At 45.2% G+C, this 25,881-nt stretch overlaps 1 protein-coding gene across 2 annotated transcripts; it reads right to left on the bottom strand.

The window, feature by feature from the left end:
* PRDM1 (PR/SET domain 1) lies at positions 1 to 23,694 on the bottom strand. Of its 2 annotated transcripts, XM_055135798.1 has the most exons (9): positions 23,360 to 23,421; positions 23,243 to 23,252; positions 21,721 to 21,781; positions 21,358 to 21,620; positions 14,928 to 15,047; positions 11,228 to 11,480; positions 4,543 to 5,651; positions 3,277 to 3,405; positions 1 to 2,972 (listed from the first exon to the last, which is right to left on the bottom strand). In XM_055135798.1, exons 1-9 carry the CDS (start codon positions 23,419 to 23,421, stop codon positions 2,400 to 2,402), a joined length of 2,580 nt encoding a protein of 859 aa, XP_054991773.1. In that variant the 3' UTR covers positions 1 to 2,399. The 2 variants fall into 2 exon arrangements, with proteins under 2 accessions (XP_054991773.1, XP_054991772.1); XM_055135797.1 differs by lacking the exons at positions 21,721 to 21,781; positions 23,243 to 23,252 and having other exon boundaries at positions 21,358 to 21,600; positions 23,360 to 23,694.
* Positions 23,695 to 25,881: the final 2,187 nt, after the last annotated feature.

The following is a 25,881-nucleotide window of genomic DNA, read 5'->3' as shown; positions in this document are numbered from 1 at the left end:
GAACATTTATATTTAATTTACATTTTGACAATTTGCACATAAATAACAATGTAAACCAGTACGTAAACATAAGATAGTTTGTTGTTCTAGCAAAGTAAAAAGCCAATAACTTTGGTCAGTTTTAACTTTGAGGAAAGGGAAGAAAATATAAAACCACTGCTGATTGTGGGCTCAACATTCACATGTAAGAGGCCTAGGAGGAGTCAGTCACAAGTAAAGAGAAGCAAGGAGTCTAAAGCCACTGTACAGGTAGGCATCGCTAAAAACCTGCAACTGTAAGAAAACAGGGCAGGAGAAAAGAACCAACAAGTAGTTTGGAATGCAAAGTACTCGGTGTCCATGTCAGTGAGATGGCTTTGGTTTGTTGCAATTAAGGATTATTTGTTGAACACTGAGAGGTTCAAAACAAATGGTCAGTTTTACCACTTACAGGAACACGTTAGTAAGGCTTTGAGGTTTCCCTGGATTATCCTGCAGCTGTTTTCTGCAGGCTGACATTAGTTGCCATGACACAACGCTGACTCTATGAACCACCTTGATCAGTGATACATCAGTTATTTAGGAAGGAGAAGAAGGCAGAGGAGTTAATGGTGAAAAGAAAATAATAATGTAAGTTTTATATTTTTTTATTTGGTGTGACCACATTAATTATGTGGTCCAACAAAAATAAAGCCATTGTTCTTAATAGTGAAAAATGATGGACTCTTTCTCCCTGGTTTTTATGTCCCCCACCCTCAGCACTAAGGTTGTGGGGTCTCTTACAACAGGCAGGAGGTGCCCATGTGCACCAGTGTCAGAGTGAGGTCAGAAGTATTGAGCAAAGTTTCAGAAAGGGTGTGAGTTTTTATTTTCTTGCCTTAGGAAAAGTAGGTTCCTTTACATGGTTTGGCTCACAATTTAAGTGGTTATAAATATATTATATATACACATGGTATAGTGGTATAAATAGATTTATAAATATACATCACTCTTTTGCTACACCTTGAATGCCAACACGTAATCTTTGGGCTTAGCAGAGTAGAAGATAGAATGGCACATTCTACCTCTGTGGAGCACACATGGTTTCTCCTCGAGGGTAGCAAATCATTCTATAAGACACCAATACCTGCAAAACTGGACACACTCAATGAGGTAATTGTTGTTGAACAACTTTGCAATGCCCTTTCATCTTCCATTAAATTAACCACAAAGTGTAAAAACACAAATACTGAGGAAAACCGGAGTTTTACAGAAAAAAAAAAATACCATTGATGTGTTGGGGATAGGAATGTTCGTTACCCGCTTTTACCCAAAGACAACGAGAATACCCGTTTTTTCACTTATTTGTTGCTGAAGAGTGGCCTGAGCCTCATCGACCTCAAATCCTTCCTGGCAGAGCACCATTTTTGTGCAATTTGGACAGAACAACAACAACAAAAATCAACAACAAAAAACAACATGCGGACTCAAGCCCCCAAACCTCACATACAGAGCCACTAGTGCTGAGGGAGGCATTTCGAGTGGCTTCAAACATGGCATTTCTTCTTCACATTTTCAGATAATACATTGGGATGCAAAAGTCACAGGACTTTGGGGTGAGGGGAGGTGACCCTGTATTTTTGGAGAGAGACACAGATTGGCAAGGCTTTTTGTCTTTCTGGTAAACTGCGGCTGGGAACTGAACTATCTACAAGGATATTTGCGATTCCTTTGATTTTTCTATGGAAGTTATTATTGGGTAATTCTGCACACATATCCCCAGGTTACTACACGATGCTCTTCAAATGATATGACTCCAAGATGAACACATCGATTGTCTGACTTTGGCGACACCAAACCATTATTCTAGAGGGAGGTCAGATGAACTAATTGTCTCTGCTTACTAAATCTTACTAACATTGTAGATACGGAAACAGATGTGCAGAAATTATCTACAAAGAATGGCCACAAGACAAAAATATATATAACATTTATACTCAAATTAGAAACAATTTTTCCAGTCATTGTAAACTCTTTTTAATTATTGCTTTTTGAATGATAAATTGTATAATAAATTATGAAGGATGATCATTGAAAAAATAATTATGGCTAGGCAAATAGTCTTACTAATGGGAAGGCTATGCAAACATATCCACACAAAATGTTCAAAATACACAGGTTCAAATATATAGATGGGGTGTAAATAAGTATATATATATGTATATATATATAAAATACGTATATATATTGTCTGCCTCGTTTATGCCCTGAGATTTCAGTAACTTTGGAGTTCCTTCTTTAATTCCAGCGAGGTTTGGGGAGGCCACCTGCCGGCGGGAGAGCTTCGCAAAACTGGAATTACGTACAAGCCACATGTGCCCTGGCTCGCCAAGTCATAAGTTAAGAAACACAACACAACACTTTTGAGTCTTCTGAAAATCTTAAGGATCCATCGGTTCGACTGTTTCTTGTTTGACCTTTACAGGTAGCAGAGGTAGCGGGTTGCTGTGAGGCAACTTGATGAGGGACGGGTCCGAGGACTCATAGAGGCTGCACCCCGACAGGAGTCCGGGGCCCAGGTTTCTTTGCAAAGACGCTTTCAGGCCCGTTTCTTCCTTCTCCTTCCGGACCACGGCCAGGATTTCTTTCTCCACCACCGAGGTCACGTCGACGTTGTCCTCCACGTCCTCGAGGCGGTCCGCGTTGTCGCTGATGTCAAACTTCTCGATCTCCTCGTTGATGCGGCTCAGGTCCTCCAGCGTCAGCGCTGGGGCGGGGGCCGCGGGACAGTTCCCTTTCAGGTGGACCTTGAGGCTGCAGAGATGGATGTAGCTCTTGTGGCAGTGCACGCACTTGTGGGGCCGCTCCCGGGTGTGCAGGCGCTTGTGGAGTTTCAGGTGCACGAACTGAGTGAACTTGGCAGGGCACACCTTGCACTGGTACGGCTTCTCGCCCGAGTGCAAGCGCAGGTGGGTCTTGAGATTGCTGGTGCTGCTGAAGCGCTTGTGGCAAACCTGCGGGTAGGAGATGGGAGGTGACGGGGAGGCCCACGGGAGGCGCCGGGGCTGACCTCCCACGTGACTCCCCACGCCTCTGGGATGGCATCAAGCCAACTGGTCGACCTGTTGGACCTGGGCCCACAAGCTGGTGTTTATCTCCCCGATCTCTTCCCCACCCGCTGCAGTGTCAGGATCTCAGCTCAAAAGCAGCGACAGGGCGGTCAGCACTTGGGGTGGGGACCGGGAGGAACAACGGGCTGACACGAGAGGGTGTTTTCTATACCAAGGCCTGAAGTTCTACCCCGAAAATCCTGCCCACCTGGCATTCGTGTGGCTTCTCTCCCGTGTGTACCAGGTAGTGTTTCTGCAGGTGGGCCAGCTGAGTGAAGCCCTTGTTGCAGGTCTGACACTTGAAAGGCCGTTCTCCGCTGTGCACTCTGAGGTGGACCTGGGAAGAAACCACACGCGTTAGCTCAGCTCGTAACCAGCCAGAGAAACAACCTTCCTGCTCAAAAGACTTGGCCGCTGGAGATGCCGACATCTCTAAAGAGAAATCCAGGGTCAGAGAGTGGCCCGGGGAGCCAAGTGCACACTCTCCATGGGGAAGCAGCTCCTCAAAGCACCAAACTGAAAGAGTCCCTGAACACAGGTACTCACCACACCTCCCGCTACAAAAACAACAACAAACCACCCAGAATATGGGGAAAGTAAAGCATCAAGATGACGGGCTGGAGGGAGGACAGGGATTAAGGAACCTGCCTTGCATCCTGCAGACCCCAGTTCAATCCCTGGCACTGCAGATGGTCGCCCCACCCCAAATACCACCAGAAGTGATCCCTGAGCACAGAGCTAGCAATACAGGCATAGCCCAAGCACCACTAAGTGTGGTGTTCCTTCCCCTACCTCCCCCACAACAAAAATGGAAAACATCAAGATGAAATCTTGCCCAGAAGAAAACCCTGACCTTTTCAGAATGCTTGGTTTTGTTTGTGCTAAATGAACAAAACGTACCAGGTTAACTGGGACTTTAAATGGAGCTTCTAGTCCTGACCCCACTGTTTTTCTGCTCTCAGGTCACCCAGGAGCTTGCCCTGGCTGCTCTGGGAAGAAACTTGTCCAAATTCTGCACTACTTTTGTTGAAGTGACAAAAGCAGTTCAGCCCACAGCAAATGTTCTCTGCCTTGGTCTCCTCCACGGAGATACCAGTTCTCCCACACACCCCATGCTCCCCCCCCCAACCCCCGGGAGCCAACCACTACTAGCTCTAGTGGGCCAGGCGGGCCATATGCCCTCTACCACTGAGTCATGACCCTGTCCCAGGGAGGCCATTGCCAATGGTAGGAACTGAGTTCCATCCAAACAGGCCAAGGTAAGGCTGGACAGACAAGATGGCTCGGTGGGGCTGATTATGTGCTTTGCCTGTGGGAGGGTTCAACCCCCGGCACTGCATAGTCACACAGGCATGGCCAGGAGTGACTTCCCTAAGCCACCACTGGGTGTGACCTCAAAACCCCAAACAAGAAAGACTCCCAGGCCATCACAGACACTAGTGGCACATTCCATTAAGCTTTTATCAAGGCCTACCTTCAGATTTGAGAGCTGACCAAAGGTCTTGGAGCACACGTTGCATTCGTACTTGATCTTGCCATTCTGCTTCTTCAGGGGGTAGGGCAGGGTCTTGTAGCCGGTCACGTTCCTCTTGTTCTTGATGAGATTCATGGCCTCGTCGCTGCTGGGGGCTGCTGAGGTAGCTTTGGGTTGCACCACGTGTTCAGAGGAGGTGGCGGCTGTGCCCGCCGTGGGGGACCCACTGGTGGGGCTACCCCCTTTGTCCTTCAAGCTGGCAGCAGCGGCAGCCCCGGTGAGGGAGAAGGCACTGTGGGGTGCGGGCACGATCACCTCCCGAGGGTGCTCAGGCTGGAGCAACCTCCGGGCCCCGTCGGAAGGTAGCGAGTTGGGGAGAGCGGCCGGGGCAAGCATGGGGTGAGGCAGGCTGCCTCCACCAAGGAGGTTGCCGTAGACGGGGTAGAGGCGTGGGAAAAGGCTGAAGTTGTTGAGGCTGTTGATGTTGCCCACGGACCCGAGGCTGTTACAGTTCATGCCGTAGGGGGGTAACAGGAACTTGGGGTAGTGAGGGTTGTAGGAGGGGAGGAAGGTGGGGGGCAGATGTGGGGCGGGCGGGTAGCCGGGGTAGGAGCTCAAGCCCTCGGTGCCATAGTGCCCGTTCAAGTAGGAGTAGGAGTCCCGGGGTTCGTGAGGGCCCGGGGCCAGGGGTGACACGGTGTTCCCCGGGCTGCTGTGAGGGCTGGAACTTCTGAAGCTTTGGTCGGGGCTGCTTCTGGCGGAGGGACTCGGCGTGGTGGAGGACGGGATGGGCGAGTGGGTGATGTAGGTGGGCCTCTCCATGCCATAGGCCAGAGAAGCTTTGAGAAAGTCTTCCGGGAGAGGGGCCCGGACGGGGTAAACCACCCGAGGGTAGAAGGGCATTTCGGGGCTCCCGTTTTTCCTGAAGTCCTCGGCGTCCTTTTCCGAAGTGAGGGGTGAAATGTTGGAACGGTACAGGTCCTTGCCTTTGGAGGGAGGGGAGTCCAGCTTGAGGATCTCTTTCACGCTGTACTCTCTCTTGGGCACGGACTTGGGGCAAAGGTCACTCTTCTCCATGCTCTGCAGCTTTGGGTTGCTCTGAGTTTGTGCTGAGGGGAAGGAGGGAAAAAAAGGCAAGGGAGGGTCATTCCGAGAAATAGAGAGAACCTGAGATCCCAACTGGGATTCTCACACAAGACGCTCCCAGACCACTCCAAACCCACCCTAGTCCCCTCCCCAGCACCCATCCATCTAGCACCGTCTGCATGACTCAATTTCCCCTGACAGAAGCCTTATGCCAGAAAGTGCTCTGTTAGTGAGGAGAGATACTGCAGAAGGGGGGTGGAGGAGGCAGAGAGATGGTTCAAGAGGATGAGAACATGCTTTTGCATCTTGGAGGCCCGGGCTCAGCCCCCTGTGTGTCACACACACAAGCACCTCCAGGAGCTTTCGACCTGCGAGCTTAGAGTACCCCCATGCGTGGTTGGGCATGGCCCGCCACCCCATACCCAAGATAAAAAAGAGGAGGGTAGAAAACTATTGGGGTGGATGGGGCCAGAGAGGTAGCACAAAGGGTAAGACTATTATTGTGCAGTCAATCCGGGTGCAACCCTTGCCATCCCACGTGATCCTAAAGCACTGCGATAATTCCTGATAATTATCCTGATAATAAACCTCAGATAATTCCTCAGTGCAGTATGAGTAACCCCTGAGCATTGCAGTATATGGCCCCCCAAAAAAAAGGAAAAAAAAAGAAAAATATTGGGGTGATGTGTCACAGGCTACCCAGAGCCACTGTGATGTTAACAGTTTCCTTATGGGAAACCAACGAGAGGTGAAAGATTCAGACTCATATCTAAGTACCGGAGCTAGTACAACAGCAGGTAAGGGGCCTGCAGCCTACCCAGATTCCATCCCTGACATACAATACAGTCCTCTGAGCACTGCCAGGAATGAACCCTAAGCCCCACCAAGGGAGGTCCCCAAATAAAACAAAAACAAAAGACTTCTTTTTTTCTCATTTCACATCCTAAGCAGTCATCAATTTCTGCCTGCATTTGCTGAATTCCTGTTTGAACCCCTGTTCAAATGGCTGAGGCCCACTGGACAGGTGAGCACCATGAGTGCCATCCTGCTCCGTGATTTTGCTGACCACAGTGAGTTCACCCAGGCATTCTGCCAGGGCCAACCAGGCTCCCTGCTGCATTCCCCTGAAATCACAAGGGGTGTGAGACGGGCCCGGCTGCCAAACCACAACAGGTACTCCCAGAGCCAGTTCAATTACTTAGAGCACCAAAGAAAACAGGCAGTTGAGATGAAAGCCTTGCACAGGAGGGCAGCAGGCTGGGGTGTGTGTGTGGGGGGGGAGGCTGGGGGGCAGCTGATGATGCTCAGCACTTCGAGTCAGCCGCGTGTCTCCTATACACCGAGCCAGGGATGCCCTTCAGGAGAGCACCATGGGAATCCAGAAAGCTCCATCTCCTGGCTCAGCCTGCCTGAGGAACACTGAGCAACTGTGGCTGGGCAGGAGTGCAGGTCCCACCACCTGCTCTTGGAGGACGGGCCCGGAACAGCCATCATCGGTACGTGCAGGTGGTTCGAGAGGCAGGAAGAGTTTGTGCCCGGCTTTAGCGCTACAAGGACACAGACAGCTTTGAAAGGCAGCTATCTTGCCACATATCACCAATACAAAGGACATAGGTTTGGCAGATGATGCTGGAGCCTGTTTTTTTGGGGTTGTCTTTTCCTTAATAGTTCATTTGTCATCTTAAAAAAAAAAAGGCCCCTGATTGAATTAACTGAGAAAGCGCCTCGGGTGTGCTAGCTGATAGATCTAGAAATGCACTGGGTGGAACTCCAGATTCTCAACTCTTCAAATGCATTCTCTCAGCTGACAGGTTTGAGGGATCTGATGCCATGAGTGAGCCCCTTGGAGAATGTTATCTCTGGCCAGAGCTGTTATCAGTAACTCCCGGGTGAGCCGGCAGCCCCAGAATAAACACAGTCAGGCCACTGCTATCAGGGAAGATGCTGATGGGGGCAGTGATGGAGAGCCTGTGGAGGGAGAGGGATTTCTGAAGCCACTAAACCAAAATAAATACCCCCTTATCAGGCCAATATCAGTCTTTCAATGAGGCCCAGCAGGCAGGAAGTTCAAATTGTCACTTTTGTTTTTTAAAGCTGAAATGGTTGAGGAAGAGAGGACTCACTTGGGAAGCTGATAGGCCGAGCACCTCACAGCCACAGGAAGGAATTTTATGGAGGCGAAAAGGAATGATTTGGAAGGAGCTGCACAGAGCCCGGGCGCATCATGAACAAGACAGACGCCACTCCAATAAAGCAAAGACACAGGATTTTTCACTGTCATGACTTTCTATCATTTTTCGGTGGCCAGCGATCTAAGTCTCATAACTTTTCCAGTGGTGTTTTGGTTCTTAGTAGATGAAAGTCTGCAGGAAAACGACCGACTCCATTCCCAGCACAGAGCCTCACTTTCAGTGAGGCGCTCACGTTAAGAGCCTCAATAATCCAATCGCTGAACTGAAACTAAGCTAATGATGGGAGCCGCAAACAAGAAAGCTAGAATTTATATTCCCCATGTAGAGCAGCCGTGCCTGGCATGTCATCTTATCCACAATGTTTGCGCTCGCTTATGCCTTCACAAAAATAGATGCGTATCTTACTCCAAACACAATACCCATAGGGAAACATTAGCTCCCTCCCTCCCCCCCTCCCCACCCCGCTGGCCATGCTCTAAGCTGGAAATGATGTAGCCCTATAAAAGTCCATTTCAAAAAATCATCCTTCAGCAGCTGAGTAATCAGTGGAGTTAGTGTCATTTCTAACTCTCCCACTCAGCAGCAATTTGAGTTAACATGAAAAAGAAAAATCAAGATCTGTTTTTGTTCTTAAATCTTAAATGGCTGTAGGCGGACGGAGTCATTTCAAGAGTGAACTGCTTCTGAAGGCTCTGAATGGCTTAATTATGCCGACTCACATTTTCGATCTATAATAAGAACCCCCAAAGACTACAAGAAAGAACCTAGAAGTTCTGCAGTAGGCAAAACAAAGTCTGTTTTCAACTGAAACTGAGAAAGCAGATTAACATTTAGAAGTCTATAATTTGGTCAACTGTTTTCTAGATGGGTAAGATACATAGAGGCAAAAAAAAATGGGTGGGGGGGAGAGCAAAAAGCTTGAGAGGGGTAGGTCGGAGGTAATCTGGCTAGTTTTCGCTCTTTGAGTTTTATAAAGATGCCTATTTGTGATTTCTGTCTACTTATTTTTATTGATATCTCAGTATTCCTGGTCTCTCTTCTCCTCAAGCCATCACTACCACCGGAAACCGACACTTGGCGATTCAAACACAGAACTTCTATTATGCTTGGAGCATGGAAACCGAACACGACTCATTTGAAGACACCATATACCTATTAGGCCTGATGAAATAGTGGAAAATTTCCTGATCGGAGTCTCAATCATCAGCCACCACACCTAAGACAACTAGTTTCACAATCAGCAGCAGCAGTCTTGGCTTAACGTGACTGGTTATTATTAACTCTCGTCCTTCGCTCTGGAATACTAGACAGTGAAAGGCTCATCTGAAAATATTGTGCCTCCATTTAGATAAAAGTTTGAAGAATCAAAAAGGGATATTTGAGACCACAAAAAAAAAAAAAAAACAACCAAAAAACAAATCACTTCATGACACACATAAAAGTCACTTTTGAACAACAACAACAAAGGCCAGGAAAACCAAGCACCGGACTGTCAAGTGCTGTGCAAAGCCTATTCCAGCTGCTGAATGCAAGGCCTTTGAAACTTCTCTTTGGCAGGAGACAGAAGTATACAAAAAAGCTCTGGTATGGTTGGTGCAAAGGCATGGAGGTGGATTGGGTCAAATAAGGTTATTGCACTTCGCTTTTAATATCATAGATTCTCTCTGAATCTATGAATTAATTAAGTTTAAATAATAAGAGAACCCCCTAGTGTAAGTGACTTGCTATGCCAACCAAGTTAGGAGAATGAGCAAATCTTCCTGTGGGATATCTTGCTGGAACAGAAACCTTTTCCCCAGGCCCTAAGCAAAGGGCCCTCCATAAACAGATGGAATATTGATCACCAGGGTATCTGGCACTTAGAGGACAGAGATTCTTGGACTGCTGAAGGGGAAGACAGAAACCCTCTTTGGTCACCATTTGTATCCATCCTGCTCTTGTTGGAGTTCAGTTTATATCTGAGCTGTTCAAAATTCTTCCTGAAGGACCAAAAATAGTTTTGGATGCTTGAGGGGAGGTCTTAAAAGCTTCTATTGTCCCAAATTTTCAGAACATAAGTATAATCTTGAGATCACTGGGGCATGAGCAACATCAAATTAACTACAAAGCTGGAGTCTGCCAAACAAGGATATGTAGTTGATTTGACAACTGCCTCTAAGGTTCAAGTTAAAATTTTAATTTAAGTTTATGCTGACATTTACCCCACTTTATTTCCAAAGACAAAATGTGAATCAAAACTACATTTAGTGTGGATGGAACAATAGTGTAGCAGTAGGATGCTTGCCTTGCATGTGTCCAACCCAGGTTCAATTCCCAGCATCTCATATAGTCCCCTGAGCCCTGCCAGAAGTGATTCCTGAGCACAAAGCCAGGAGTAACCCCTGGTCATCACCAGGCATAGGCCCCAAACAAACCAATAACAACAAAGCCCTACAGTTAGTCCTCACACAAAGCAAATGACGAGCCCATCAATGATTAGTAAATATGAGTCAAGGGTGGGTATCAGGAAATTATTAATATGACCCACACAACTCAAGCTTAAAGTGATATCAAAAGAAAAAATATTACCATATTTGAATCTAGAGATGTAGGAAGTTTTAAACCGAAAGGGGAATTTTAAAAACTATTTGATCCTTGGCAGCCCATATGGTCATCTGAGCCTGCCAGGAAAGATCCCTGAGCTTAAAATCAGGAGTAGGCTTTGACTACTGCTGAGTGTGACTCAAAAACAAAATCAAAGAAACAAACCAAAAAAAAAAAAAAAGTAAAAGCTTATAAATGTAAGGAACTGAAAATTTGTTAAGATAAAATGACAAGAGGTTACAGTAATAGTGATGAGAAGATAAGACAGGTTTTTACCATAAAGAAGATAAATATTTTTATCTTTAGTTATTTTAGAATATTTGAAAATTCATAACTATGTTTTTCTATATATAAACTTAACAATGGCTCACAGCAGATCAAAACTTGATCAAACTCCTAGCTCCAAAATATGCCAACACACTTTTTAAGTACAAATATTTTACCACAAGCCGGGGGTGCTACCTTACACACTTGGCACATCAGGGCCGGTTCTCATCCTACTCTCTCCATCCTCTCTGAACACATCAGAACTGAATATATATGTGACTATACATGCATATTATATATTCACATATATGCATATATGTCTTCCTGTACCTTTCTGAAAAATCTACTCAAAGGCGTTCAAAATACTTTTAAAATTGATTAAATTTCAAAATAAGGAAAAGGGACTAACTTTTCTCCCCCTTCCCTAGTCCCTAGTTTAAGCCACCTACTTGGCCCAACAGATGAAGCCATATAATTAAACAACATGTTATTAGCTCATAGGGGCAGAACTGACATTACTGGCATTTTTTGTTGTTGTTGTTCTTTAATCCACTTACTGAGATTCATCATTGTCAGCTCTCCGGGATAAGGATAGTGAAGCCTTTCTGCAAAGTCCCGACAATACCACACAAGAAGCTCCTGGTTGGCAGGGATGGGCTTAATGGTGTAGAAGTAGATGTTCATCCCGTTCTGACACGCAGCCAGGTTTTGCTCCCGGGCAGAGTGTGCTGGATTCACATAGCGCATCCAGTTGCTTTTCTCCTCATTAAAGCCATCGATGAAGTGGTGGAGCTCCCCTCTGGAATAGATCTGCCCCAAAGAGAAGACAGATGTGTTAGAAAAAAAAAAAGTCAGCCCCAAAGCAATGCAAAGCTTTCCCAGCACCTGCAAGAAGAAATACACCAAGTTCTAGACCTCCTGGGATTTGTGGCCCCCCTATTACCTAGTTAGAAAAAGAAAGGACCATTTAGCTGATGGAGACTTGAATCAGCAGAAATCGGGTAAGAAACAGCTAAGGCCCACATTCTCAGTTATCCTTTCCATTTCAAGCTCACTGTCTTTTCACCTTGGGGGTGGGGGTGAATCGAAGCGCAGCATCAAACACTAAATTTCACATAAAGTGCTGCCTCAGTCTGACTACACTGCCCGAGAGTATCAAATGGATAATGTTAACTTCTGTTCTGATTCTGCTGACTTGAATACTTTGAGTCACGGAGTAGACTAAGCCAACTAAATGCGTCAAACTGAGTCTCTCAACTTTTTCTATGGCCTCTGTACTTGCCATTTCCTACACCCCCGCCCAAGGCTTGAACTATGCAAACATCCTCCACCCCCAACCCTCCAAGTCCTAAAGTCATACTAGATCATATGAATACTTGGAACCCAGCCTTTTGGTGGAAACAGTGGGTGGGACAGAGGTGAACTTCACCTGCCGTAACCAAGTGAGCACAGGGACCGAGGCCAGAATTTGACAGTCTACTGAGAAGTCACTTTTCCTCTTGATAAACATGTCCAGCCTTGCTCTTTTCCTTCATGCCCAAGGAGGGGAGAGGGAACCCTCTTATCTGTGAGGACTTTGGATGAAACACCACTCACAGAGTCATCGGCATTTGTTTGGGGAAATAGCCCAGGAAGAAGCTATGCTATTCTCTGAAGGCAAAGCTCAATGAAGAATTCAGTTTGTCCACAGTAAAAAACAGCTGTTGGAGTTGCACTCATTTAGTTCAGATAAAAGGCAGAGAAGAGGAAAACTTAAAACACACACATCCTGACTGTGCCTCACGAACTCCGGATCTGTCCAAAGACTCTCTCTCCCACTTAAACAAGAACCTCCACCTCTTCTCCAGACTTGAAAAGCTTCCTTACACATCTGTAATCAATACCTGATTATCTGCGACAGGTAGCCTCAAAGTTGCAGAGCCTGGTTCGTAGCAGGTATTTCGCTCTAACTGGACAGCAAGTTATTACAGCCCGGTTCACAGTCACAAGCTGGCTATGTCAGCCTAATATGCATTTCTATAGTTCACACAAACGTTATCAGAGATGAAAAAGAACTCTGTCCCTTTAATACAGGCAGTAAACACCAGAATCACTTTCTTTTGAGAGTAACTTCCTGTAAATTGTGAAGGGGGAAATACATGTGGCTTCATCAAAGCAGCTTGTGAGAGCTTTTGCGGTGTGTTTTGTTAAGAGAAAATGGAACAAGGCTGGGTGAATTCTGCTATCAAGAGGGGTTTTCAAGTTTGTTTACTCTGATGTGCAAACTTCCAGGAACATGAGGTGCCATCGCAGCTCACTGCACAGTTCAGAGGGCGGAAACGGCTTTCTAAAGCTACGGATATGCGGATTCCAGGCAGCTTTCCACAGACTACAGTTCACTTTAGCCTCATTTAGAAACAGAAATGTCCACGCCATGAAGTCACAGGCACAAGACACACACCCCCACAAGCCAATGAAATAATGCCTACGTCGCGCGAACACTGCTCCCTGTCACCTCACGACATTTCCATATATTATCACGAAGATTAAAAATGTGCTGACTCATAAGTACAGTTACAAGAAATGTCACTGGTTTCTCAACTCGCACATCCCTTCTCTCCTCCAAGTGTGTAATCTGCATGGCACTTTTTCTTTCTTCACAACAGATGTTAGTATTTCCGCCAGCAAAAAAGCAGGATGCTTTTAGTAGGAGATGTAGAATCGCCCACAATATTCTTTGCATGTGGATTCTAACAGGACCTCCCAAGGAAGGTAATTCAGTTACCTAGAGTGACTCTTGAATGAATGGGAGAAACTGGAACTGTGAAGGGATGGGTGTCCTTAGGTTTCCTGTCTTTCAAGAAAAACAAAATCACTGTGGCACTGGGAGTATAGCTTGGCAGTGAGACACCTGTCTTGTATGTGAGGCTCTGGGTTCGGTTCTTGACATCACATAACAAACAAAATTAAAAAAAAAACACACCTAAAAATGACCCCATGTTAACGAGACTTTAGCTGGGCTGCTTTAACTCAGACCTTTGATATATACACACTCCCTTCTCTTCTAAGACTTTATTGGCAATAAAGGCAAGCATGCACTCACGTTTTGACCATTATAAGTCATGCCGTAAATATAAATTAAGAATGAGTAATTCTTAAATGAAAATTGTAAGTATACAAATGCAAACAAACGCAAAATGCAAACAAATCGTTGCAAACAATTATTGCTCTCTTTAACTTAGAAAATAGTGAAAATCTCATTTCTTTGGTGCAATTCCCAAATATGTCTATTTTTCTTTTTTGCCAAGCAGGGGGCTAGATGAAGCAGCACTGGGGTAGGGGTGGATGAACAATTGAACTCAAGGCTTCAGACATGCTCTACATATGTTATGTTGCTTGAACTATCTCTCCTCTACTAGAAAATATATTATAAAGACATTTGCCCAGAAGATTGAAGTGTTCTGAGGAAACACTGGCAGAGTAAGCATAACACAGTTTTTGCTGTTACCCTCTTGAATGATGGTGAGCATTTTTCTCATGCCATGGAGCAACCTACATACTGTCAAAGTTTCATGTTGCAGATGCATTTGAAACAGTCCTAGGTTAGGCTGAGCTCTATTCTCCATCTCTAGTCCACCAACACCAACTTCTACTCATCCTTCCTTAATAATTACAAAGGATCATTTCTTTTGATTAATTCATTTGTGAGTACTCTTCCATTCAATTAAAAGTTAACTCAGCAAGAAATCAAGAAGGAGTGAAATCTAAGACTTGGTGACTCATCACTACTTCCTAGCAGAGAAATGCAAATAATGCTACCCTTAAAGCAAGCAGCAGACTGTTTCCTTTTGGGGGGCCTGAGAGATGGTAGAGCAGATAAAACAACTGATTGCCAATATTCCACATGGTCCCCTGAGCACCACCAGGAGCAATTCCTGAGCACAAATCCAGGAGTAAGCCCTGATTCTTGCTGGGGGTAGCTCCCAAACCAAAAAACATCCCCCTAAGACCTCCCAAAGCAAATAAAAGCTCCAATTAATTGCAGAAATTGATTCCCAGATAGTCCACGTCTCTATGTCCGTTACCCATAGGCTGTGCTTCCTGGCTCAAACACGAAGCCAGTTTCATCATACTTGCTCAGAATTCCCTGTGTGCGGATTACTGGTGGTGAGTCCAACACAGGTTGAAAAGGAAATGATCCAGGCATTCTAACTCCTTTCCTCCCCCACCCCCCACCCCCTTATTCTTAATGAGTCTGGAAAATTTTTCCTTACTTACCCGCCAAAAATATTTCCTGCTAGCGTTCTTAGGAACTGTATCATTGGTGTAGATTTCACCTATTAGAGGCCCAAAACGTGTTCCTTTTGGTATGTATTCTTTACTCACTACTCCAATAACCTAAAGAGGGTAAAACATAAGAAACAATTACTTTGATTCTAAAATATCAACCAACCATTTTAATTTCAATGAATTGTCAAGTGGTAATACAACCAACAACGACAAAATTGTGATATGGAGAGCAGGTGTTCCTGGCGTCTACACTAGTTTAAAAAATAAGTTTCTTCTTTTCAACTCTGCCACAGATCAAAAGCAAGCACACTCGACTTTAAGCATAAAAAAGTCTAGAGATTATGCAGTAACTGAGGATCCTATATTTTTGCTACCTTTTTTTTTTTTAATGCAAGAACAGAGAATAACCATTCTATCCTGCAGAATTAAATGGTCACAATTATACCATTTCAGCCTATTCCCACTTTCTATTTCTCCTTCTCCCTCAAACCATAAACATAGTGTTTGAAGGAAATAAAATAATTTTGACCTCAGAAACCAAAATAATGCTCTTTGGTTGTGCCACAAGGCCCCAGGAACCAGAAACCAAACATATTATACACATTTTTCATTTTGGATGAGTTATTTTTTTGGTTTGTTTTCCTCTCTAGTTTGCAGGTTTTCTACAATAGATTTTCAAGAAACTTCATTCTTTACCATCTTCTACTTGATTGTGGTCACGTCTTCTTTTAAATGGAATTTAAACAGAGTGGAACTGTGGGTTCTGAGATCTGAGGAAATGACCTTCTCAGACGGATGTATCACACATTTGACTTTGTTGGGCCTTGCTAAAGAAACATGTTAACTATGCCAGTTCCTCCTTGATTGTAAATTTCTTTAAGGTGTGGGGGATGGGGATAAAAAAAAAATCACCAACCACAATCAGGAAGCAATTCATCACTATTCAAAAGAACTCCTCTGTAAGTAATCCTTCATACAATTTGCAGTTAGAGTTCTGTTTTGGTTTTGATTTACTCACTTTCCCACTTTAATTTTTGTTCAAATCTTTATGTTCAGAATGTCCTACAGATTACTTATTGCTACCTTACTGAAATGGACCACAGAGAAGATATGTATAATGTTTATTTTATTTAGTTACTATTCTATTATCCTTAGTGACTCCTGTGTAAGTGTGCATCTGAAATGGTAGCCCCTAATATAAAAACCAGTAACAGTTCATGATGGAATATAAAATTTTGGTTGTATCATCTATCAGTATATCGTATCAGTGTACACACACACATACACACACACACACACCACAAATATCTCAATAAAATCTCCAGGAAATTTAAATTTGTTTAATCACTAAGGAACAAGCGCTAGTCTATGTAGTTGTGACAGTTTAGATAGATTTCTTTTCAACGATGTATTTTTTTTAATTGGGTATTCTTTTAAGCCATATTTATATCTAAACTGGAAAGAGAGAGAAAAAAATTTTCTAAACCTAATGCAAGTTGAAACCAAGTTGGTGAGCTAGTGTTATTTTGGGTCTTTTATGAATTTCTGGTAGAGCTGAGAAAAGCAGATGTTTATTTCATTTTTCTTCTGCCCCTGCCTTCATTTACATCTATCTGCCCTTTCTGTAGCAGTTCATTGTTATTGATCTTTGTTAGCAGTATAGCTACTGGGGACAGGATTCTGTCAGCACAGTCTTCAGATAAAAATATTCACTACAGCTTAATTATACTTACTTATTCAGAGGCTCATTGTTTATGATACACTATTAAGCCTAATTAATTTAAGAAATTCATGGAACTGACTTCCATGACACGCAAACCATTCGGCATTCATATTTGAGTGATTATTCCATAATATTAAAATGACAAGCAGGAAAAACAAATAATGTCATTTGTTGGTGAGCCAATAATTAGCAGTTGATATTTTCAACATATCCACTTTAAAGCAGTAATTTTAAGAAAGACACTCAACTGGTTCATCAACTTTGTTTTAAATTATAGTCTCCTGCAGACAGTGTCTTGGGACTCAGAGCTTGATTACCAACAAGCAGCATGACATGGAGGTCAGAGTTTTTCTCTAGAATTGTCATTTTGCTAACCAATGGGCCTTTAGGTTTTCAGTTATTACTCTTACACGGAGAAAACATACAACAGTCTCTTATGGGCAAAAGAAGCACCGTGGAATTTTGTTCCTACAAAGGAATTTGGGGAAGGCATGATTGAGCCCAAACCCCTTCGTCTATTAACTGGTAAGTGGTATGTATACAGCGGGAAAGACAAGCAAGTGAGTAAAAATAATCTCTGGTAGTAGAGGTCTATGGTAACCCTGAAAAATCCCTGAAACAAATCAGTCTCAATATTAGATCATCCTTACAAGTGGAACAGAACCTTCACATTTTAAGATCTTCACAGACACAGAGCTCAAGTGTACATAAACAAATACACAGATGGATCAAGAGATGTAAAATCATAGAATTCGGGTTGAAAGGAATCCTGTCGCCTACATAATCTATAGCCATTTTCAGCCCTTCTGCCTTCTAATACACATTAAACATCTCCGTAGCAAGATTAAAAGCTGCAACTGTCAGATTGTGGGGCTCAGCCAGGTAACTGGAAGGGGGAGTCAGAATAAGAACCGAGTATTTTTAATGCAGTGTTGAAGACCAAGTCTTAGCTCTCCCCCAGCCCTGAGAAGATCCAGGCATGACTCTTAGCCGGCCACATTATATCCTAGAAGCAAATTCATGCTTCAGAGAAACCGGGTGTGGTGCGGGCCTGCCTTCAATCTCGCAAATGGGAACAAAACCCACTAACAATGTGTGCACCTTGCTCAGGAAGGAACCTTCACTGGAACTGACCAGGGTCCTAAAGAATTTCCATGGGGGACAGGCTGCTGCGTGCCACCTGTTAAGTCTCATACCAGGAGGACGCTGCCCTACTTTGGCCACACGAAGCGTTGGATGCGGAGCTGAACCCCGGTGATCAGTGTCAGCAGTTACAGGACACACGCACACGTCCAGGGACCCCGGGCCCAAAAAGGACTTATTTTCCACTTTTCAAAATAAAAACTTCATAACTTGGGGATGGGGGAGTGAGTGAGGACCTCAATGTAAGTATGGGACAACAGACACCTTTTTCTTTTTATGGTCAATTTCTCCCTTCAAGGGATCAGACACTCAGAATGGTGAATTTTCTGCAGCATTTAGGTCTGAATGGGGCGAGCACATCTTCCTATCAAATGACATGAAAGTCTAAGTACCGCCTGGCTCTCTCCTCCTCCCTGAATCCCACCCCATAAAAAAATGACTTTGAAGTAAAGTCCTATTTTGAATATAAGGACATTTGCATTAAGATGACTAGAACTCCTAAGGACATCAAGCCTTTTAGCCTGTAATTCATGATTCCCTCCTCCCCTCCTTTTAAGGGGTGGAGTGAATGGGGATGTTTTTAGAAGGTTTCCTCCTTAATTATCTTTATATTAAAGGAAACACGGTAATGTCCCAGTATACTGTCTCCTAAATAAAAGGCAGTATGAAGAAGAGGGAATTGCATGTTGGGGAGAGATACTTGTTCTAGATGGCTTGAGTTAATAATGGACTTCAATCAAAATGGACACTGAGGGAGTCCCCATCATCCATCTGATGTTTATCACCATATGACTCTGGGAGGTCAGACCCACAGGGCCACAGTGCCTTTGAACCTGAACAATCTCAGTACAAGCCACTGCTTTTAGGCTATAAACGTTTAAATTGATCTGCATTCAAGTACTCCGAGAAGATTATTTCTGTTTGACCAGGGGAAAATCCCCCCTAAAAGAATAACCCATCAGTTAAAAATGCTTAACAATTTTTGAATAGTATGTCTATATTTGGTTTGAGTTCTGGAAATAGGAAGTAAGAACATGCTCATTAAAAGTGCAGTACAGTTCTAAACCCAATCTAAAAATGAGGGTCACGATCAGAAATATAGCTGGTATGTTTTGTTTCTAAACCAAAAAAAAAAAAAGGCGCTGACACATAGCACAAATTCATAACGAAAAAATGGTCTTGTTAAAAAAATCCCCAGTATGTCAGCACAGCAGTACAAAATGTAACATCTTCTGCTACTTAAATGAAAAAACTTACAGAAGGGTAAGATAAATCAGTTGGGGGAAAAAATGTACATCTATACATAGGCTTTCCCCCACGATTTTCACAGCTCTCAGGACTGAAAGGGCTAACTGAGAAATGAAAACGTAACGTTTCATCCATCCTGGAGAATTCTGTCCTGGGACTGGTTTGCAGATTTTATACCACAGTACTCTCTCCCTCCAAAGGAGCTGTCCTTTCCCAAATTTCATAAAAGGGAGGGAGAGACAGAAAATGAGGAATAAATTCTAGAGTAAATTTAAGACACTAGAATGTCATTTACATGGGTTTCCTGATTTTATTATGAGTAGGGACTGAGGCTATGTGACTCTTCAAGTATTTCAACTAAAAAAAAAAAAATGCAAAAACATGGAAGAAAACCCTGATCTGAACTCCCAGGATAGTTTGAAAAAGACCCTCTTTTTAGAACACGGGCATTTATATATATATTTGGGGGACCTCCCTAATTGAAGTAGGGAGTTTGAGGTTCACAGAGAAACCACCATAGACATTAAATGAAGGATCAGTGTGAAATACGTGAAGACAATAAATAAAACCACAGTGACACCAAGAGGGGCCACTGTAGCACAATCATGCAGCACTGGCTGAGGAAGTGAGCGAACTCCTGTCCAGGGGTGACTGTCTCTGAACCTTGCACTCCCTAATCTAGAAGCACTCAGGACCTGATTTAGCTGTGACTTTCCGTAGAATGGTAGAAACTGAAAAAGTTTTAACAGAGCTGAATTGTCGATAAGACAGAGGCCAAGAGCAGCCACCAAAGGGAGATCTTTATTTCAGTCCAAATGAACTGGACGGTCACCAAACAAATGACCCCCAGGCATATACTAATATTTGGCTGAATTTGATATGAGGGTGGTGATGGGGGGGTACTTTAAAAGCCACCACTAAACCTTAAATACCCAAACAAATCCTATATTGATTTCCATGGGCCACACATATTCAGAGACTTTGTATTCAGGAGAGTGTTACTTTCAGGAAGAGGCGTAATTAAGGCTGACCTCTAGGGTTAATTTTTTGGTAATGCTCACGTCTAACTACTATTTAAATTTTGCTTTTTATAAAACCTGCCTCCACTCTCTCAGCAGAGAAAAACAAACACCAAACACACACACACACACACACACACACACACACACACACACACACACACTCAATGGTGGCGTTTTAATGAAACTCAAAGCAGAGTTGCTCTGATTTAATTTTAGACAGCTGTGTCTTCCCCTCACCAAAAACACTGGACTCAGACACACAAACAGGAAAGAGACAAAGTATTTCCCAAAGAGGCTTCCCGACTCCTTCAAATGCTGTTTCTTAAGGGAAGGAAGAAAGTGATTTAACAAGGCCGTAATGAATCCTGTACTAAGCTATGGATTTCTACGGCTAATGATCTCCTTCTCACCCCTCTCTGAAGGCATTCACAGAACTGACAGTGGCCTGCGGTTCATGGTAAAGTCTATGGAGGGGCCATTCCTGCCTCTCAGCTCCGCAGGAACTAGCCAGAGCGGCTGAAGTGGCCGATTTCTCCACACAAGAGGTGGTTCTACTAGTTATTTCACAGCTAAACATCACGCCTCGCTCTAAGAGTTCTATAAAAGGGTAAACACGATTCCTCTGCTCATTTTAAGTTTGGGTTTTCAGCCCCTTTGAAACAACAAAGAGTGTACCCACTTCAGAGGCCCAAAAGGAATGGGCCTGCCAGTCCGGCCCGAGCAAAGAAGCTGCCACAGATAAACAGTGGTTAGCGCTGAAGTCATCGGACAGAGGACACTTTTACATGAACCCCTGTGTGCTTTATACCAGGCCTGCAGTTCATAAACACGTCGAGGTCTTGAAAATAATTTTAGAAACCCAGCTAATAAAGCCGGCTCGTTAAAAAAGAGTAAAGCCACCTCCGGCCCAAAAGGAGACAAAAGAAACAGGAAAAAACTTTTTCTAAGAAAAAGTTTCCCCCTTTCTCATAGGCTATTGTACAAGAAGGGGGCCAGGGCCAGGGCCAGGGCGAGCAGTGGCCGGTGGCGTCCTCAAGGTTCCTGAGCAATTCTGCTCCAAGATGTGTCAACTTGTCCCCAGTGAAGAGCTGAGCCCTTGTGGCCCAGTTTTGGAGGAGATGGACTGTGGCTGCCTGGCTGAGAGGAGGAAGGAGAAATCTAGGGAAAAGTGAATGAAGCCATCCAGTGCCGGCGGCTTCTAACCAGGGTCTCCCAGATCTGAGGCCTGAAAGCAAGGAAGGAGATGGGGCACTCCAGAAATGCCACACGCAGGGAGGCTTACCTCTTGGCTGTTGGTGGCATATTTGAAAAGCAGGTTCCTGGGTAAAGATGCCTCGGCCTGAACCGAGGTGCTTCCATCGGCACCAGAATCCCACTGGTGGTCGTTGACGATGTATGTACACTTCTCTTCAAAATCAGCCTCTGTCCACAGAGTCATATCGGCGTCCTCCATGTCCATTTTCATGGTCCCCTCGGCCAGTGCTTGCAACCTCACAGCGCCGGAGCTACTACACTTCGGGGCAGCCTGGAAGAGAAGGGAAAGGCCTTTAATCCCCATTGTCCTGTGCTCCCTCCAGAGAGCCGATGACTAATACAGGAGTCCAGGCCTTTCAAAGCAGATGCGGACGGACGGAGTGCTTGGCACTGTTGAGTAAGCGCCAAAAAGCCGTATAAAGAGTGTCTTCCACAAGCAAGGATCTTAAATGCTGGTTTAAAAAAAAATAATTCAAAAGTCTGGCAACCTCATGGGGGGAAAAGGGTGGGGGGGGTGGCGAGAAACACACCTCTGATCAATCCCTGGGTGTTTTTTTTTTTAACCTCTCATAATAGAAAAATGTGGGCGCTCAAGCCTGGGTCCCAGAGCGCCTGGGGTCATGGCCGCCAGACCCTCAGCCCTGGTGGAAAAGCTGCCTCAGAAAAGTGTCACAAACAAGGAGAGGAAGAGGAAGGAGCTCTGTCTGCCTCTGAATGAAGCTAAAAATGGAAAGCGCGTGTGGTGCAGGAGCGGAACCCAGCCTGCCTTTTCCAAATGGGGAAGACTGAACTTTCCCACCAGCTCCCTACGCAAAACAACTTTCAAAACAACTCCCCCCCTCCCCCGTCTCGCCCCCCCTCTACTGTTGAGTTCTTTCATCCTCTCACACGCAATAATGAAAAAGGGTGCATCCTGGGGCATCACTGAGCTGCAGCCTTTCCGAAATTGTTAGGACCAAAGGAAAAGAGGAAGAAAATAAAAACGGGGGTGGGGGCTGCCGATGGCTCCAACCGTTGGGGTGGTTTTTTTTTTTTTTTGGATTTGGGGGCATCTCGTGCCAAATTGGAAGGAACCAAAATAAATAAATAAATAAATAAAGTTGTTCAATAGAATTCCCTGGAGGGAATTCCTCTCGGAGTCCTCAGCTACAAATAGCACTTTCCATTTAAATCTGAAAGTGTACCAATTCCCAGAAGTTACTGAGGGGCTACAGTTTACTGTAACTAAAGTTACGACAAATTTAGGAGGGATCCGGAGGACAAGCTCCGCATCCATCCACTGGTATATTGATAAGGATATTCCCGCAACTCCAACCCAGCGCCCCAGTTTGGAAAAAGTGCTTCCGAAGAGAGAGAAAAAAGGGTAAACAGCTTGAGCAATGTTTTCCCAGATAGTCATGTTTGATAAAAAGTAGAAACACGGGCATCATTTCCAGGGAAGGCGTCCTCTTTCAGATGTAAACATAATCATGAAAATCCTTCAGGGAAGCTGAGCTTTCTATTTCTTTATTTCTTCCCTAATACATGAGCAATAATCCTTCCCCGCGCGCTCTTAAAAAAAAAAAAAAAAACTTAGATGCGAAGTTGTCTCTCCCCTTCCGTCACGATTTAAAACCAGCTTGCTTGTTTTTCCCTCCAACATATACAAGTCACGATGCCGGAGAAATCAATAACTCGTCACTGGGACAAAAGAAAAAAAAAGGAAAAGCCAACTAACCCGATCCGTTTCCCCCTCACCACCGTGGGATGGGAAGAGGAGGAGATGGTGGTGGGCAGGAGCGAGGGGATGAAATTTCAATAATGAATTGTGTCAAATCACGCCTAGAACTGAAAGGGTTAATGATTCATCCAGAGAAGGGGGCAAAAGAAAAAAAAAAGTCTTATAAACGTCTGACAGTGCCTTAAAAGCAGACGCTTTTCTGGCTTCTGGCGATGTTAGCTCAACATGGGAAAAAAAGAAAAAAAAAAGAAAAGTTTTCTGATCAACTTCAGAATTTCCCAAAAAAAAAAAAAAAAATGAAGTTCCTTACCGAGGTCGTACCCACACGTTTTTCCAAGCAAATATCCAACATCGGAGAGGAGTGTGGCGCATCGCTCCCCAGTCCGCCTTCCCCCCGCGTCCCCGCGCGGGCTGAGTCCGGGCGCGCACCGCGGCTCCCGCGGTTCCCCCGGCGGCCGCCGCTGCCGCTGCCGCTGCCGCTGCCGCTGTCGCTGCCGCCGCCGCTGCCGCCGCCGCCGCGCGCGTCCGTCCCGAGCCCGCTCGCGGCTCCCGGCGGCGGACAGGTGCTGCTGCGCGCTGCGCCGCCTTTCCGCAACACTGGAGGCCCGCGCGGCGCCCCAGCACTTTCAGTCTGCATTAACGCGACAGCCGCTCCTTTCCCCACCCTCCGCGGATTTCCCATTCGCCTGTTACAGCTGCCCGAGGTGGGGGCGTGGCCACACCTGGACTCGCGGGACGCGGCCGCGCTCCAGCTCAGGGCTTTCCCCCCACCCCTCCTCCTCCTCCTCCTCCTCCTCCTCCTTCTTCTCCTCCTCCTCCTCCTCCTCTCCCCCTCCCGCACAGGGGGAGCCGCAGCAGCAGCCGCCGCCGCCGCCGCAGCAGCAGCAGCAGCCCCGGAGCTTCCTCTCGGAGCCTGTGAATTTCAACATTTGCCTTGGAAGCTCCTGACTTCCCTTTGAAGGCGCTTGAAAGTCCTCGGCGTGGACTCGGACTGTATTGTATTCTAAATACTCCAGACCGCCCTCCTTCCTGCTGCGGCTTAGTGAGGAGGGGGTGTGGGGCGCACACATTCCTGGCGGGAAGGGAAGCCTAAAAAAGTGCACCTAAAACGTGCGTGCCGTGACTCCCCTCCTCTGTACAACCGCCACCCCCACCCCCCACCCACGTCCTCGGGGATGATCTTTATTTTTGGGCGTCTTTTTTATTTCTTTTTTTTTTTTTTTTTTTTTTTGCGTTTTGGAGGTGTCTGTCTGGTTCTCCAGCCATTGCCTATGAAATGCGCGTTTTCCCTTCGCCCGAACCTGAAAGCTTCCGTTGCTCCTGCGAACTGAAATACCTTCACATTTGGCAGAAGTTAACTTCCCTCCCTCCACTATTTGGTAAATAGGGAAATAGGAAAAAATTATAATCCTACAGATTAAATTTTCTTTGCCGACCCCTTCCCCCAGCCCCCAGCCAGACTTCCGCGGAGTGTGTGAGTAAAGTGTAAAGAGAACGTTGAGACCGAAGGCTGCAAGTGGAAGGCAGACAGAGGCAGTAATTAGTGGGGCTCTTTCTGAGCCCTGTCCGGCTTTTCCTCCAGCCCCAGTCAGTCCTCTGTTGAAGGAAGGACATCCTGTGATGATGGCATACAATGTCCTGTTTGTTTATTATTAAGAGCGTGGACCTTGCATTCCTGCTTCTCATTACAAAACAAACCAGATGCTTTACTTCCTTCAATGGTCTTGTGCCTTCAGCAAGGAATCCTCTAATTCAGAGAAACAATGATGCAAAGGGTCCATTTATAGCCAGCACCCCATTACAATTACTGTTTAGATCACAGAAACACAAGTCCCCCCACTTTCCTGCTTGCCTCACATAGGTGGTTTTTAAACTCGTCTCTCCTTCAACCTTAGGCTGCAATGTCATTTCTAACATTTTAAATACACGTGTGCGCACACACCCACATCCCTACACACACACCCCCACTTACCCACACACCCAGTCCCAACCTAATGATACCAACTTAGTCATAGCAGAGTGGACATTTGAGTATTTGTTTACAGGAAGACACAAACAAAGCAAAACAAAAGTTCAACTCAATCATAAAAATATGTCTGTTGATCTTTAAAAGGTCTTTCTCCTTTTTTTTGGGGGGGGGAAAAATTTTTTTTTTTTGGCAGGGTGGGAGTGGGTGGGAGGCAAAAGAGTTTTTGCCAGGAAATGATCTTTGTGTCTAAAGTCTTTCCACGCGGATCTCTGTGGTCCAGAACAATGACGTTCGCACCAGAGAACATAAGGAACACACAAGGCTTACCTACTGCCTGGTGACCTGCGAATGCCAGCGATGCCAGAGGGGACGCTAGCACCGGAGGAAACAAGGACTTTGAGAGCAGCTGTGCTTGGGCGGAAAACTGAATGAACATTTCCTCCAGGAGTTCTCAGAAAGCTCCGAGATGATAATTAAACGAGAGAAATCCAGGATCCTCAAGAGGGTTTATTAAGTGATGCTGACTCAGCGCCACCATGGACAGAAAAACAACGTAGTCATCCTGAAGGCCGGCCTGCTGCTCAACTGTCTCGCCTGCAGATGTTACAGCGGACAGAGCTGTTCCCGTCCCTCTCTGCATCAAACTCTGCTCCTAGACCACAGCCACTGGCCTGGTGCGGCTGACTCAACTGCCGTGGTGTACGGGAGCAGGCAATATGTTTGGGGATTTGAGGTGGGAAGAGCCTATTTGAAGCTAAATATTTACTTTAATGACTGGAAGATGCCAGTGAATCAACTCACTGTTAATTAATATCAGCCTGCACTCACCTTCTGAGGTGGTGAAATGGGCTTGAGTCTGGGGA

This window comes from Sorex araneus, chromosome 4, assembly GCF_027595985.1.
Source record: "Sorex araneus isolate mSorAra2 chromosome 4, mSorAra2.pri, whole genome shotgun sequence".
Classification (NCBI taxonomy): Eukaryota; Metazoa; Chordata; class Mammalia; order Eulipotyphla; family Soricidae; genus Sorex; species Sorex araneus.
This window is presented reverse-complemented; position numbering and strand designations above follow the sequence as displayed.

Bases quoted from the DNA above. Each gene is read 5' to 3' on its own strand.
- PRDM1 (XM_055135797.1), bottom strand. From the start codon at position 23,686: ATGCAGACTGAAAGTGCTGGGGCGCCGCGCGGGCCTCCAGTGTTGCGG. The intron at 21,601-23,359 runs GTAAGGAACTTC...CTTCTCTTCCAG, and splicing joins AACGTGTGGGTACGACCTCG to GCTGCCCCGAAGTGTAGTAG. The intron at 15,048-21,357 runs GTAAGCCTCCCT...TACCCTCTTTAG, and splicing joins ATGCCACCAACAGCCAAGAG to GTTATTGGAGTAGTGAGTAA.